General features: G+C 42.9%; 1 protein-coding gene across 1 annotated transcript in view; it reads left to right on the top strand.

The window, feature by feature from the left end:
- The window catches only part of LOC311239365 (adenylate cyclase type 1-like), a gene marked incomplete at both ends in the record, with an annotated part of 247,961 nt that overhangs the window by 178,170 nt on the left and 53,346 nt on the right, over window positions 1–16,445 (top strand). The window contains 2 exon segments of the mRNA XM_084327672.1: window positions 3,844–4,002; window positions 12,661–12,802. Coding sequence (XP_084183798.1) covers window positions 3,844–4,002; window positions 12,661–12,802 — 301 coding nt within the window.

A 16,445-nucleotide genomic window follows, 5' to 3' on the forward strand; every position in this document is an offset into this window, starting at 1 on the left:
GCGCAACTCGCCACGCTGATACAACGTGAACTCACCATAACGGTGCGAAAGACAATCCTGTGGTCAGACTCCATGACTGTGCTCACATGGATCCAGTCCGATTCTTGTCGATACAAAGTCTTCGTCGGAGTCCGAGTCACCGAGATTCAAGACTTGGTAGGATCAGCGTGCTGGAGGTACGTTGACACCAAGCAGAACCCAGCAGATGTCATCACACGGGGGATGTCCCTAGACGACCTCACACGTCCCAACATTTACAGTGACGGTCCTGAGTTCCTCAAGCTCCCGGAGGAGGAGTGGCCTACCCCCACACCACGGGAGGCGAGTCAAGAGGAGGCAGAGATCAAGAAGTCTATGTTCTGCGGGCTGACGCACGCCCCAGCTCCAACGGACCCTAACATAGACGACTGCTTAACCCTTGAGAGTGCTCAGAAAAGGACATTCTTGTGGCACCACCCTGAGGTTCCCCCCACCACAGACATTGACGCATCGAACTACGCAGAGGCAGCACTCCTTCTGCTACAGAGAGCCCAAAGAGACTCATTTCCAGACGAGCTAGACTGCCTGCAAGGGGGAAAGCCAATCCCCTCAGACAGCCGACTGCTCACTTTGGCCCCCGAGCTCGACACCCAGCACCTCATCATGGTGGGTGGTCGTTTGAGACGGGCCCCGGACTTGACGGATGATGTCAAGCATCCTATCGTCCTCAACAGCAGACACAAGATAACCGAGCTGATCATACAGAAGTACGACGAGGATGTGTACCACACGGGGGCAGAGAGAGTCTTCGCTGAGATCCGACGACGCTACTGGATACTCCAAGGGAGAGAAGCAGTACGTCGCTTCCAACGGACTTGCCTAACCTGTCGCAAGTGGCGAGCACAGCCCAGTATACCGATGATGGCCGACCTACCTCCCTGCCGCCTCCGACTCGGCGAGAAGGCCTTCCACTCCACGGGCGTGGACTGCTTCGGCCCATTCAACGTCAAGAAAGGAAGAGGGACTGAGAAGAGGTGGGGCATTGTGTACAAGTGTATGACCACCCGAGCTGTTCATATAGAAATCCTTCAGACCATGAGTACGGATTCATTCCTCATGTCCTTCCGGAGATTTCAAGCCCGAAGAGGAATCCCGGCTGTGTTGTTGTCCGATCAAGGGACAAACTTCAAAGGCGGAGAAAGAGAATTGAGAGAGAGCTTCCAGGCTATGGGTGAAGGACTTAAGACCCACCTCGCTCCCTCTCAGATCAAATTCCAGTTCAACCCCCCGAACGCCCCTCATTTCGGGGGAGCCTGGGAAAGAGAAGTCCGTTCTATAAAGACTGCTCTGTACACCGTGCTTGGGGCCCAGACCGTGGCGGAAGAAGTCCTCACGACAGTCCTCATGGAGATCGAGGGCATCTTGAACTCGAAGCCCCTCGGCTACGTCTCAAGTGATGTAGCAGACTTCGACCCAGTCACCCCAAACTATCTCTTGATGGGGCGGCTGGACCCTGCCCTTCCACAGGCGGTGTACAGACCTGAGGAGGTGAACGGCCGAAGAATGTGGAGATACAGTCAGGTATTGGCTGACCAGTTTTGGACCAGTTTCCTCCTTCACTATCTACCATCCCTCCAAGCCCGTCAGAAGTGGGTAAAGGACAGGGACAACCTGAAGGTGGACACAGTCATTATGATCATAGACCAGTCACTTCCCCCGAGCTACGTGGCCGGCCGGACGCGTAAGCAAAGTGATTACTGGTGCCGATGGGAAAGTCAGAGCGGCAGAAGTCATAGTCCAAGGTGGACTTACACCCGACCCGTGGCGAAGCTGATAGAGTTGCCGGAGCTCCCTGACTCCCCTGATGACGACCATGACCCACTGACTTTGTAGATTGCCCTACTCCTCACAACAAGTATTGAGCAGTTGACTGGACTATTAATCTGTCTCCCTTAAACTAATTAGGTGCGGACTAATTAGGAGGCGGCTGTTGTGAAGGGCCAGATTAAAAGCTGAGAATCTACGTTTATTGTTTTATATACCTTGTATATTATTTATATATACAATTTATATCCCTTTAAGCCTGCGTTTGAATCCTAGTAATATTCACTTTCCTCATTGGATAACGTTCTCGGCGCCAGACGGCGCGCCCCTAAAGTCAGGTTCAAAGGCGAGCCCAGGCATGTTGGAGCATGCCTGGAGAGGGTGCATTGATTTGAGACGAGAACTGAGGTTTGGCACTAGAAAGCCACTTAAGTATATATATCGCGGCAGGTGCGAACAGCAGTGTGCGTTCGTTCGGTAAAATAGTGAAGTGCAAGCAGTTCGTCAAAACAGAGTGTTGAGAACCACGTGCGAAGTGAATAGTAAAAGTGTCAGAGTTAATGCAGTAACGTCAAGTTCGACTTAGCCTAATGTGAAGTAAAGAGTCGTTATTTATTGTTCATCGTGCCAACAGCAGTTTGTTCGTGTGCAGCATTACCCAGCAGTTCGTTCGTTTAGTAGCTAGTGGAACCTTAGCCAGTGTGCGTGGACTAAATACATTGGTGCCAGTACACGAGGAGGGCCTAGTCGTAGAACCTACTGGACATGTGCATATTGGAACCGACGGCGGTGATTGCAGAACCAGTATTGGTTGGATTATAGTGATTGTGGAACGTACTACCTGGAGAAGAGCATCGTTAATACCCACTGTCGTTTGGATTTAACCACCTTGAAGATCTACTTCGGGCTGGCTTCGTGGACCGAAGCTAGCTGGCTATCGTCATTGCTATCGGGCAATTGGATTACAGTTATTGCTTTGTTGCTGAGCCTTTGGATTACAAGGACTGGATTCTATACGAGAACCCCCTTCTTCTTCAATTGAACAGACTGAGTATCCGAACATTCTTCCTTCCTCCAGAGCTTACATCTCTGGGAGGAAACCCCCTGTCTCCAGCGGTACCAGCGTTTCCCCCTATATTGCCATCCTACGCCAGGCGGCGTTTAGTCTAGTACCCCATCGTAGGAATTATTCATTCCAACTGACGTTTGCTACTGACTGACTTATTCATATTCTTCGCCATACAAGCGCGACCTTAATTCCCATCTCTGTACAATTTGCTGCATAACAATAAATATTCTAAATGATATTTCTTTGTCACCGTGCCATATTATTCTGAGTGTCTGCCATAATTAACTGTACTTTCTGGCAAGTAATAATAATGATAATTAGCAGTGGTTTAATCTATCACAATCTTTAATACAGTCAGGGTTTTGTAACCCCTCAGTTACACCTACCTAGTTCTTAACTTAAAGTCCAAGAGTGTTATCTTATTCACGCTGCGTTAAAACACTGGATTGTTCAAGGCAATACACCAACATAAAATCAGCAAGGTCACATTGTCACATCAACTAGAATCAACCCTTTCGATATACAGGGGGATATATAGGGGGGGGGGGGTTGAAGACGTGGATCTTCCTTTAGGAGGGATTTTAATGGCTTCACTTCTTCACTTTGCCAGATGTCACTTTGTTTTCAAACCTTCTGTACTTCTAGATGCCCATCTCGGCAATATCTTATGCTGTAGTTTACAAACAGAACTTTAAAATTGAATAGACGCCAGAATTTGCCAGGATGGCAGTAATGACCATGCTGTTCCACTCTATTGTTGGTTCTGTCAGCAGTATTCTGGACAACATGCAGGCTGCATAGTAAGGAACTGAGGCAGCTGGATGAAAGACAGTTCCCAGTTTTCCTGTATAATGTCTTCTGCCTCTCTGCTGGTTTGCAAGACAGTAAAAGAAAACTCTTATTTTATGCACATGCACACACACACAAAGACACAGACACACACGCACAACTAACCTGTTCTCCACCTGCAGGTCGGTAGCAGAGGCCACTGAGGTCAACCTAAACATGCGTGTGGGTTTGCACACGGGCCGGGTGCTGTGTGGTGTCCTGGGCCTGAGGAAGTGGCAGTATGATGTATGGTCTAATGACGTGACCCTGGCCAACGTGATGGAGGCTGGCGGACTACCTGGGTAGGTGCTGTATATCTTGTACTCACAGGCATCAGCCTCCCTTGTCTATGTTGTCGGGCCGCCTCGTTTTTTACGGCAGTGTGATTTAGGATTTCTAGTGAAGATTTAGAAACGATCGTAGATTTTCTTATTTTATTTGCCAAAATAAAATCAAAGGAGCCTTTAACAAGGAATGTAATGTGGAACGCCCCTGAAGTTAATATTCTGAATGAATGAACAATTATCCATCTCTGATTACTGTGTATACAAACGGAAAGTCATAATTGGTTAACTCACATTAATGCTCCAATCAGCGGGGGGGGGGATTATTTCATAGGGGGGTATATTCACATACATTGTTGAAGAAATTTACTTAGCTTTCTTTGTTTTAACCCATTGTAAGTCAGAATATACAGTAGGTATTTTTTTATTCCAAAACATTAACAACATAAACAAACCAACACAGCAAATACATTTAAAAACTGATGTCTATTGTTAGTCCTTGTATCAAGACTAGAGCATCAACTAGAGAATCTCCATTGCTATTTCTTATTGTTGGTGGTGGAGCTACCTTTTTTAATGTTTGGATCACTGAAGCATATTGACCTATATGAAAGTGTTCTAATTCAATTGGCCTGCAAATGCTCAAAATCCCCCCCACAGATGAATTCATGAAAAAAAAAAAAAAAAAAAAAAAAAATATATATATATATATATATATATATATATATATATATATATATATATATATATATATATATATATATATATATATAATATACATCATACGGTCTCTACACAGGGCTGTCAAGACAAATTAAACTATCAACAATTCTCTCAACCAGGGTAGGAAGTGAACTTATTATATATAAGGTGTATTCCACCTTTAAAAGCAGGACAGTGATGTAGCAGGACAGTACATCACAGTGATGTAGCAGGACAGTGATGTAGCATCACAGTGATGTAGCAGGACAATACATCACAGTGATGTAGCAGGACAGTGATGTAGCAGGACAGTGATGTAGCAGGACAGTACATCACAGTGATGTAGCAGGACAGTGATGTAGCAGGACAGTACATCACAGTGATGTAGCAGGACAGTGATGTAGCAGGACAGTGATGTAGCAGGACAGTACATCACAGTGATGTAGCAGGACAGTGATGTAGCAGGACAGTACATCACAGTGATGTAGCAGGACAGTGATGTAGCAGGACAGTACATCACAGTGATGTAGCAGGACAGTGATGTAGCAGGACAGTACATCACAGTGATGTAGCAGGACAGTGATGTAGCATCACAGTGATGTAGCAGGACAGTGATGTAGCAGGATAGTGATGTAGCAGGACAGTACATCACAGTGATGTAGCAGGACAGTGATGTAGCAGGACAGTGATGTAGCAGGACAGTGATGTAGCAGGACAGTACATCACAGTGATGTAGCAGGACAGTGATGTAGCAGGACAGTACATCACAGTGATGTAGCAGGACAGTGATGTAGCATCACAGTGATGTAGCAGGACAGTACATCACAGTGATGTAGCAGGACAGTGATGTACCAGGACAGTGATGTAACAGGACAGTGATGTAGCAGGACAGTGATGTAGCAGGACAGTGATGTAGCAGGACAGTACATCACAGTGATGTAGCAGGACAGTGATGTAGCAGGACAGTACATCACAGTGATGTAGCAGGACAGTGATGTAGCAGGACAGTACATCACAGTGATGTAGCAGGACAGTGATGTAGCAGCACAGTGATGTAGCAGGACAATACATCACAGTGATGTAGCAGGACAGTGATGTAGCAGGACAATGATGTAGCAGGACAGTGATGTAGCAGGACAGTGATGTAGCAGGACAGTACATCACAGTGATGTAGCAGGACAGTGATGTAGCAGGACAGTACATCACAGTGATGTAGCAGGACAGTGATGTAGCAGGACAGTACATCACAGTGATGTAGCAGGACAGTGATGTAGCATCACAGTGATGTAGCAGGACAATACATCACAGTGATGTAGCAGGACAGTGATGTAGCAGGACAGTGATGTAGCAGGACAGTACATCACAGTGATGTAGCAGGACAGTGATGTAGCAGGACAGTACATCACAGTGATGTAGCAGGACAGTGATGTAGCAGGACAGTACATCACAGTGATGTAGCAGGACAGTGATGTAGCAGGACAGTGATGTAGCAAGACAGTGATGTAGCAGGACAGTGATGTAGCAGGACAGTACATCACAGTGATGTAGCAGGACAGTGATGTAGCAGGACAGTACATTACAGTGATGTAGCAGGACAGTGATGTAGCAGGACAGTGATGTAGCAGGACAGTGATGTAGCAGGACAGTACATTACAGTGATGTAGCAGGACAGTACATCACAGTGATGTAGCAGGACAGTTAAAGGTGTATTCCACCCAAATGGTTAGCATGACAGTGATGTAGCAGGACTGTACAGTACAGTACAGTGGACAGTGGTAAAATGGCTGCAGGACAGTTAAAGGTGTATTCCACCCAAATAGTGTTAAAGGTTATAACCCAAATCGAATTATTTTAAAGGTGTATTCCACCCAAATTGTTTTAAAGGTTATAATACAGTAGCAGTACAGTGGATCACAGTGATGCAACAGTAGCAGGACAGTTAAAGGTGTATTCCACCCAAATGGTTAGCAGGACAGTGATGTAGCAGGACTGTACAGTACAGTACAGTGGACAGTGGTAAAATGGCTGCAGGACAGTTAAAGGTGTATTCCACCCAAATAGTGTTAAAGGTTATAACCCAAATCGAATGATTTTAAAGGTGTATTTCACCCAAATTGTTTTAAAGGTTATAATACAGTAGCAGTACAGTGGATCACAGTGATGCAACAGTAGCAGGACAGTTAAAAAGGTGTATTCCACCCAAATGGTTAGCAGGACAGCCCCATCACAATGTGCAGGAGGTGTGTATTTTGCATGTCAAAATATTTCCTAAAGGTCAGTGAATACCACGACCACAACACCAGAGGGAGTTCCACAAATCATGTTCAACCCAGATTGTAGCAGGACAGTGATGTAGCAGGACAGTGATGTAGCAGGACAGTACATCACAGTGATGTAGCAGGACAGTGATGTAGCAGGACAGTACATCACAGTGATGTAGCAGGACAGTGATGTAGCATCACAGTGATGTAGCAGGACAGTACATCACAGTGATGTAGCAGGACAGTGATGTACCAGGACAGTGATGTAACAGGACAGTGATGTAGCAGGACAGTGATGTAGCAGGACAGTGATGTAGCAGGACAGTACATCACAGTGATGTAGCAGGACAGTGATGTAGCAGGACAGTACATCACAGTGATGTAGCAGGACAGTGATGTAGCAGGACAGTACATCACAGTGATGTAGCAGGACAGTGATGTAGCAGCACAGTGATGTAGCAGGACAATACATCACAGTGATGTAGCAGGACAGTGATGTAGCAGGCCAATGATGTAGCAGGACAGTGATGTAGCAGGACAGTGATGTAGCAGGACAGTACATCACAGTGATGTAGCAGGACAGTGATGTAGCAGGACAGTACATCACAGTGATGTAGCAGGACAGTGATGTAGCAGGACAGTACATCACAGTGATGTAGCAGGACAGTGATGTAGCATCACAGTGATGTAGCAGGACAATACATCACAGTGATGTAGCAGGACAGTGATGTAGCAGGACAGTGATGTAGCAGGACAGTACATCACAGTGATGTAGCAGGACAGTGATGTAGCAGGACAGTGATGTAGCAAGACAGTGATGTAGCAGGACAGTGATGTAGCAGGACAGTACATCACAGTGATGTAGCAGGACAGTGATGTAGCAGGACAGTACATTACAGTGATGTAGCAGGACAGTGATGTAGCAGGACAGTGATGTAGCAGGACAGTGATGTAGCAGGACAGTACATTACAGTGATGTAGCAGGACAGTACATCACAGTGATGTAGCAGGACAGTTAAAGGTGTATTCCACCCAAATGGTTAGCATGACAGTGATGTAGCAGGACTGTACAGTACAGTACAGTGGACAGTGGTAAAATGGCTGCAGGACAGTTAAAGGTGTATTCCACCCAAATAGTGTTAAAGGTTATAACCCAAATCGAATTATTTTAAAGGTGTATTCCACCCAAAAACAGCTCTCAAAGAGCACCTACGGGACGCTGCAATTCGAAACTGGCCCAGGTAAATGTCAACCCCCCCCCCCCCCACCTAACCCCCTCCAATGTACAGTTTCTTCCCCCTCAAATGTATATATTCTCTTTTTAGAAACTCTGTCTCTTAAACAGTACTGTATATTTGTATATCTTGTATGTCATAAATGTCTGGATGTATGTCATAAATGTTATGATGAATTGAAAATGGGGGACCCTGATGTAAACAAGACAAAAGTCGTTCTCTGGTCTGCAAATTCCTTAACATTTGTGTGTATTGAGCTGTACTGTATTGTACTCATTCTGCAATCTGTTAATAACGTTTTCAATCAATCAATCAATCAAACACAAGGATCATATAAAGAATGGTAAAACAATGAGAAGAGGAGGTGTGTGTAATCCCACCAGGGCAGATGTGATGTGTCTTTCATGTACTGCCTTTGTGTGTGTGTGGGGGGGGGGGGGGGGGGGGGGGGTGAGAGAAAAAGAGAGAGAGAGTGAGAAATAGAGACATTTAGGATGCTGCAAACTACATGAAAATTGAAAAGGTCCCAGAGCTCAAAGCTTATTTGCCACATGTGATCCATTGTGATGTAATGTTAAGTTAAGTTTATTTCTTAATTTTTTAAGAAAGTGTATGAATCGTAAGGTGCAGTGAGTGTGTGTGTGTGTGTGTGTGTGTGTGTGTGTGTGTGTGTGTGTGTGTGTGTGTGTGTGTGTGTGTGTGTGTGTGTGTGTGTGTGTGTGTGTGTGTGTGTGTGTGTGTGTGTGTGTGTGTGTGTGTGTGTGTGTGTGTGTGTGTGTGTGTGTGTGTGTGTAATAACAAGTATACTATAATCACAGGTGTATTATGGTGCAGTGCAGGGTCCATGTGTGTGGCTTGTGTCCAATAACAATAGTCCATGTATCTTTTGTGTGTGCGTGTGTTTAAGACTGTGATCTTTGAGAATGAGAATGTTATAGTTCTTCTTTCTACACATGAATGAATGAATTAATGAATGCATGCATGCATGGATGGATGGATGAATGAATGAATGAATGAATGAATGAATGAATGAATGAATGAATGAATGAATGAATGAATGAATGAATGAATGAATGAATGAATGAATGAATGAATGAAAACTTTATTTAACAGATTGCAGAATGGGTACAATACAGTACGGCTCAATACACACAATTGTTAAGGGGATGCAGACCAGAGAAAGACTTTCGTCTTGTTTACATCAGGGTCCCCCATTTTCAATTCAGTGCCACATACATACAGTCCTCATATCCCTCCTAGTTACACACAGTCATCATATCCCTCCCATACAATACGCATAACACAACAGACTAACTCGTCTTGCTCAATACTTGTGTATGAGTTTTAAGAGACAGCACAGTAATCTCTCTCAACCAAAGCTCTACTAGTCAACAAAGATCACCACCTTGCTATCTGAAACACTGACACCATTATCAACCTAATATTATTATGTAGCTCTCCACCTTGCTATCTGAAACATTATCAATATAACGTTAGCTACCAACTTTAGCTAACGTTAATGTAGCAGGGCTCCTAATAACACAAGATACATTTCACTATGAATTGAAAATGGGGGACCCTGAAGTAAACAAGACGAAAGTCTTTCTCTGGTCTGCATCCCCTTAATAATTATGTGTATTGAGCTGTACTGTATATTGTACCCATTCTGCAATCTGTTAAATAAAGTTTTCATTCATTCATGCCTTTTTAAAAGTGACATGGTCGGTGTAGGAGTTATGATGCGGTTTCAATTCGGTTACAGTAACGTTACACAAACTGACATTCTAAAGCCAAGACACTTACCCATAAAGACGGTATCTCGATCAATCTCATCTTCCGTTGAATAGTGCAGCTTCTCCATACTTTAGTCCGACGCGTGCATCAATCCCATGGAAAATGTAAACAATAGCCATGTGCATCGCGAGCCAGCTTGTTGCATCAAATTGATGTTTGGCTTTGGTCTCCCGAGTCCCATCTGCTTTCACTCTTAGCTTTTCTTCATAGGAGAATGTGTGAAAAGATTCCCGTATGATCCGATCTACGATGTTTGGAGCAGCATCCATAATTCTTGGGGCAGGACGAGGAAGCTAACTAAGCTAGCTAGTAGCTACTACCAGAGCCTACCAGAGCCTTCTCTGGCTACAACTAGCGTTAGCGATCACGCTACGGTCAACTACACTATAAAAAAATATATAAAAAAACGATGCACAATACAGTTGAACAATAAAGATCAAAAGATGAATTAATTATTATATTAGGCTGATCTCTTTTTTTCTTTTCTCAAAATTCACTGCAGTTTTCACTGTTACTACAGCAGCCGGAGATCACTAGTGATGACATCATCACAGACACGCAGGTCTTCTCTGATTGAGTGTCAGAACGTCGAGGGTTGTCAATCATTCAACCCGCGTTCGTGAGTGGCGCGCGCAAAACTGCACGGGCCAGGCTTAAATGACTCAAATAGCCTATTTTGATTGGATAATTATATTCCTAAGATCAGCCCGTGCAGTTTATTTGCACTGAGTGATTGACAGCTCGCCATTACTGCAGTTATGTGAGCAGGCCTGATCAGAGGGCTCAGAGCTGTCACTTGGCCATTTGTGAAGAAAAAAAATTTACTGGCATTTCTTTTACAGAGGAAAACATTTCTAATAAAAGAAATATATAATAATAATTAAAAAATATATAATAATATATATATATATATATATATATATGTAAATTAATAATAATTATGAGTGAATTTCTGCCTCACGTGTTGTCATGGAATAACCTCCACTGATTAACACCTCCCTAGTCACTGGTACCGTTCCAACCTGCTTCAAACATGCAGTGGTCCAGCCCCTTCTGAAAAACCCCAACCTAGACTCCACCCAGCTCAATAACTACAGGCCAATCTCCAAGCTCCCATTTCTGTCCTTGAAAAGGCTATTCTCTCCCAGCTGTCTCCCTACCTGCACTTGAACAATATCCTGGACACATTTCAGTCAGGTTTTAGAGCCAACCACAGCACAGAATCTGCCCTGCTCAAGGTCACCAATGACCTGCTTCTCCACTGACTGTGCTGTCCTTATGCTCCTAGATCTTAGTGCAGCTTTCGATATGATAGACAATGATAATATCCGTATTGATCGTCTCTGCCAGGCAGTTGGTGTCAGTGGCACAGCTCTATCCTGGTTCACCTCCTACCTCAGTGATAGAAGCTTCTCCGTTAACATCGGAAATTGCTCCTCCCCCTCTGCCTATCTCTCCTGCGGGGTTCCACAAGGCTCCATCCTTGGCCCTATTCTATTTTCCCTATATATGCTTCCCCTTGGTCTGGTCATTCAAAAACATAATATCTCTTTCCATTTCTATGCGGACGACACTCAGGTCTATCTCCCCATGAAACCAAACAACAAATCCAATCTTGAGAGTCTCCGATTCTGTCTAGACGACATAAAATGCTGGATGGCACAACATTTCTTACAGCTTAACCATTCAAAATGCGAAATCCTCCTTTTCGGGCCTCCAAACCAAACCAGTGTCATCGCCAGCAGCCTGGGTAACCTGTCTGCTCTAGTCCAGCCCTTTGTGAAAAACCTGGGCATGTTCTTTGACCCCGAATTTAGTTTCAATAGGCAGGTGAACTCGGTAGTGAAGGGGTGTTTTTTACAGCTTCGGTCCATACCTAGGATCAAGGCCATTCTCTCCCCCTCAGACCTTGAAAGAGTCATTCACGCCTTCATATCCTCACGATTAGATTATTGCAACTCCCTGTACATGGGGCTTAATAAGTCGACCATAGCCTGCCTACAGCTACCCCAAAACGCTGCTGCTAGATTGCTCACAGGTACTCAGAAGAGAGCTCACATCACCCCTGTTCTTGCCTCCCTTCACTGGCTCCCGGTGCAATACATGATAGATTTCAAGGTACTCCTCCTTACTTAGTTTATTAGTTTATAAAGCCCTTAATGGTAAGGCCCCCTTTTACCTATCAGACCTCCTCACCCCATATACCCACATCAGGGCCCTCAGATCGGCTGATAAGGGTCTCCTAACCACCCGTATGTCTAATTTCAAGTCTAGGGGGGGGGGAGGGGGGGGCGTGCTTTTGCTGTCGCAGCCCCTGACCTCTGGAACAGCATCCCCACGTCCATCAAATCTGCCCCCTCCATCGAGTCTTTTAAATCTAAACTCAAAACTCATCTATATTCCCTAGCCTTCCCTGACTCACTCTGACTCTTGCCCTGTGTTGTTCTGTTTCTTTGTTTGTCTGTTGGCTGTTTATATTTTCTGTTTATTTTATACTTTAGGAGCACTTTCTTTTTTTTAGCTATGCGACTTACTGTGAAGCACTTTGGTTGACAAGTGTCATGTTTAAATGTGCTATATAAATACATTTGATTGATTGATTGATTGATTGATTGATTGATTGATTGATTGATTGATTGATTGATTGATTGATTGATATCTGTCACTGCATGTGCTGCTTACAGGAAAGTCCACATAACGAAAGCCACTCTGGAGTGCCTCAACGGAGACTATGAGGTGGAGCCAGGAAATGGCCACGAGAGGAACGCCTTCCTCCAGAAACATGAAATTGAAACATTCTTCATTGTGCCATCTCACCGACGGAAGGTAACGCAATTCTATTGTATGATGAGCGACGTCATAGACATCCTATTTATATCTGTTTATCTCTTCCTCTGATAGGAGAAGGTTGTTGGTTGTAGGCTAGGTATAAGAATTGTAATTACATACATACATGTAAAATGTAAATGTAATATTATATTATCAATAACAATAATAATATAGTTATTAATAGGGATGTCCGATATTATCGGCCTACCGATATTGGCATTAAAATGTAATATCGGAAAATATCTATCGTTTTTTTTATTTTTTATTTTTTTTACCTTTACTTACCCAGGCAAGCATGTAAGAACTAATTCTTATTTTATTTATTGTCAAAAGTATGCATAATGTTGTGTTAATTCCACGACAAGAGATATGTAATGTTAATTACCTGAAATTATTCAGTTTTTGGGGGGGAAAACCCTGCATATATCGGTATCGGTTGATATCGGTATCGGAAATTAACAGTTGGACAATATCGGTATATCGGATATCGGTAAAAAAGCCAATATCGAACATCCCTAGTTATTAATAATATTGATTTTATTATTATTATTATTATTATTAATATTGTTATTATTATTTTATTGTATTATTTGTTTGCGTTATTCTATATGTTTTCTATATTTCCCTTCTCCTTTTCCTTCTTTGGCAGTTTGGTTGCAAAATGTTTTTTCTTTGTTTGTTAACCTCTTCCACCCGTGCGGTCCGGTACCGCATATGACATCACGTCATAAATCATTCTCTCTAGACTGTCTGACATAATTATCGTTTTTTTTTTCAAACGTTCAAGAGTAAACATCCTAACCATGTCAGAAACACAGTCATATATTTTTTTTTTCAGCAATACGTTTGTTTACCAATAGGTTAAAGTGTTATTAGTGAGATTTTAGTTTAAAAAATGTGTTGTATCTTTCGCGGAGATCCGCCATTTTGAATTAGCGGAATTTCGAAAAACGACACTACCCAGCGGATTCTAGCTTCCTGCAAGCAAATTACTTGTGTATGATTTTTTTTTATTTATCTAATTTCTCGGGATTATATACCACAAAACTGAATGTTATTGGCATATATTGGAGTGCAGTTAGTTTGTCTCCCCTATTGTGAACATTTAGCAACCATCCGCGTTGAAATCAGTTTCAAAATGGCGGAGCTGTCATGCATGCCTGGTGATACTAAATCCCAATTGAACTCTCTATTCTATAATAATATTTCAAAATGCATGGGTCCGGATGGCAGAATTCAGTACTGTATCTACAAAACCTTCTGTTTAATCATCTTCCCTTTATTAATTTCCTTCGATTTTTTTGTACACGTGATTTCAAGAAGGTACTGAACGAGTTTTTCATGTCTGGTCATTTTTAGCATGGTGTTATTCACTGTCAAAGATGCAAAGAAAAATCTTAATTCATATTCTCCTTTGTTTCATCACAATTTAAGCAAGCCTAGTAATAGACACAATATTTCTGACACTGTGAATACATTCACTGAGGTCCATAGATGTCCCTAGATACCAAGAACATGCAAGTGGATCTTGTAGAAGTGGAGCAATCTTCCATTTACTTAGGTATTTATTTTAGGCAGATTTTCAAAAAATAGGGCTCCGGGCTAAGGTGCTATATAAATAAACTTGATGTGACTTGACAACATGAGAGTATGTCGACATATAGTATGTGTTTACCTGAGTGTTCACCAAAACCAAATGAGACGACAACAATAACAACAACAACAACAACAACAACAACAACAACAACAACAACAACAACAACAACAACAACAACAACAACAACAACAACAACAACCCCCTAGTTAACACTTTGAGTGCCACTCACGAGATTTCTCGGTTTTTTTTATAGGTGGTTGCTAGCCACTCACAAGATTTCTCGGATCTTTTTTTTTTTTTTTTTTTGCGATCTGAAAAATTATTGCATCACCCGAGCCTACCCGAGTATAGCCGAGCGGCGCCGGCGATCACTGTGGAAAAAAGCGCCCCCTGTCGTCTCCCAGATGACATAAGTGATTTTGGAATGGACTCAATGAAAATGAATGGGGGAAAAAATCCGGTACTCCACATTTTCCAGTTCACTGATCCAGCCGGGGTTACCACAGTTCATTCTGGAACCTCAGATCCCCGCTGATCATGGAGATCTACAGTATCGCGTTGGATCCATACACGTATCGATTTTTTCGAATGGTGATCAGGAATTGGAATATACCAGTTGGATACCATCTGATGTCAGGTAAGGACTCTATGTTATCAGTGTTAGGATAATCAGAGTAAGTTTGATGAAGTTATAAGCTGTTTTGTGAAATGTCTTCTTTCGGTTTCACTGTAAAAGTCCGTGAGGAAATCAACGGAGCGATTATCCGTGCGCGGCCGTAATGTGCTTGCGTGCACGTATAATATTGATCATCTAGCGTTTATTTGAAAACTATTCATAAAAAGGCAGACGAATATCAACGTTGTGGAATATTCCACTAAAAGACGATTTTCATAGAATGCTCCAGAATGAGCTGTTTTTTATATCAAAACGGGGGCTTTTCTAACTGCTCTGAAACGGAAACGACGCGATAAAAAAACAATCTGCCTTGACAGCACTGACTGGAAAATAGTCTTTGATAATGCGATGGGCAGATTAGACACATATAATTAAAAACATAGATTAGGCGATATTAACGTTAACATTGGCGCCGATGGTGGCATTCAGCCGGTAAAAAGGAAAACCAGGCGTGGCGCTCAAATCTTGGACATATAAGCAATATCCTTAGGTGAACACCTTATCAGACCTTGGCCATACATGAGCATGTGGAGCCAGTGCCTAATAGACCACTGTATACGTGCCCATTGGCACAGTTTCTACAGCAGCACAGCGAATCCAACTTAACACATTGGGCGCCGGACCCGACTAAAGTCGGGTTAACTTGCCGAACGTTGAGCGCCAGGACCACCGAAAACCCGAGTATACTCAGGTTTTCATCGTTATTTCTTTTATTGGATATTTCCATTCTTAAACATGCAGGCAGCTGTGTGTTATCACTGGGGATGGGTCTGAGATCGCAAAAGTCCAATACCGCCGCCTGCCGCCTTGCGCCACAGCTATTGCACTCCATTTGAAACGATGTGGCTTGGTGTGTGGGCCGCTTATAAAGCATGCATCGACGAGGGTCGGGCCCCCCCGGATCATGTTCAGTGCTGGATTACGTTTGCAACACAATCGACATCAGTATTTGGAATGGTGATCAGATAATTGGAATATTCTTTTCGGGACAGATCCTGGTCAAGGTAAGGACTATATGGTATCAATATTGCGTTGATCCGATAATTCCTTCCCCGCGATCGAAACACAGCCACGTATCCCCATGTTAAAAGGCGATGGCATTTCAACGGTAAGGTAAACAGCGACCCCTGGCGCTGAAAGTGTTAACATGCTTACCAAGGAAGTATAATAATAATAATAATAATAATAATAATAATAATAATAATAATAATAATAATAATAATAATAATAATAATAATAATAATAATAATAATAATAATAATAATAATAATAATAATAATAATAATAATAATAATAATAATAAAAGAAAGACCTTATGAAAGAGTCCTGACCTCTGCATGGGGATCTACAGTACTGTAATACCATCC

Source organism: Notolepis coatsorum (genome assembly GCF_963971535.1).
Source record: "Notolepis coatsorum genome assembly, chromosome: 13".
Classification (NCBI taxonomy): domain Eukaryota; kingdom Metazoa; phylum Chordata; class Actinopteri; order Aulopiformes; family Paralepididae; genus Notolepis; species Notolepis coatsorum.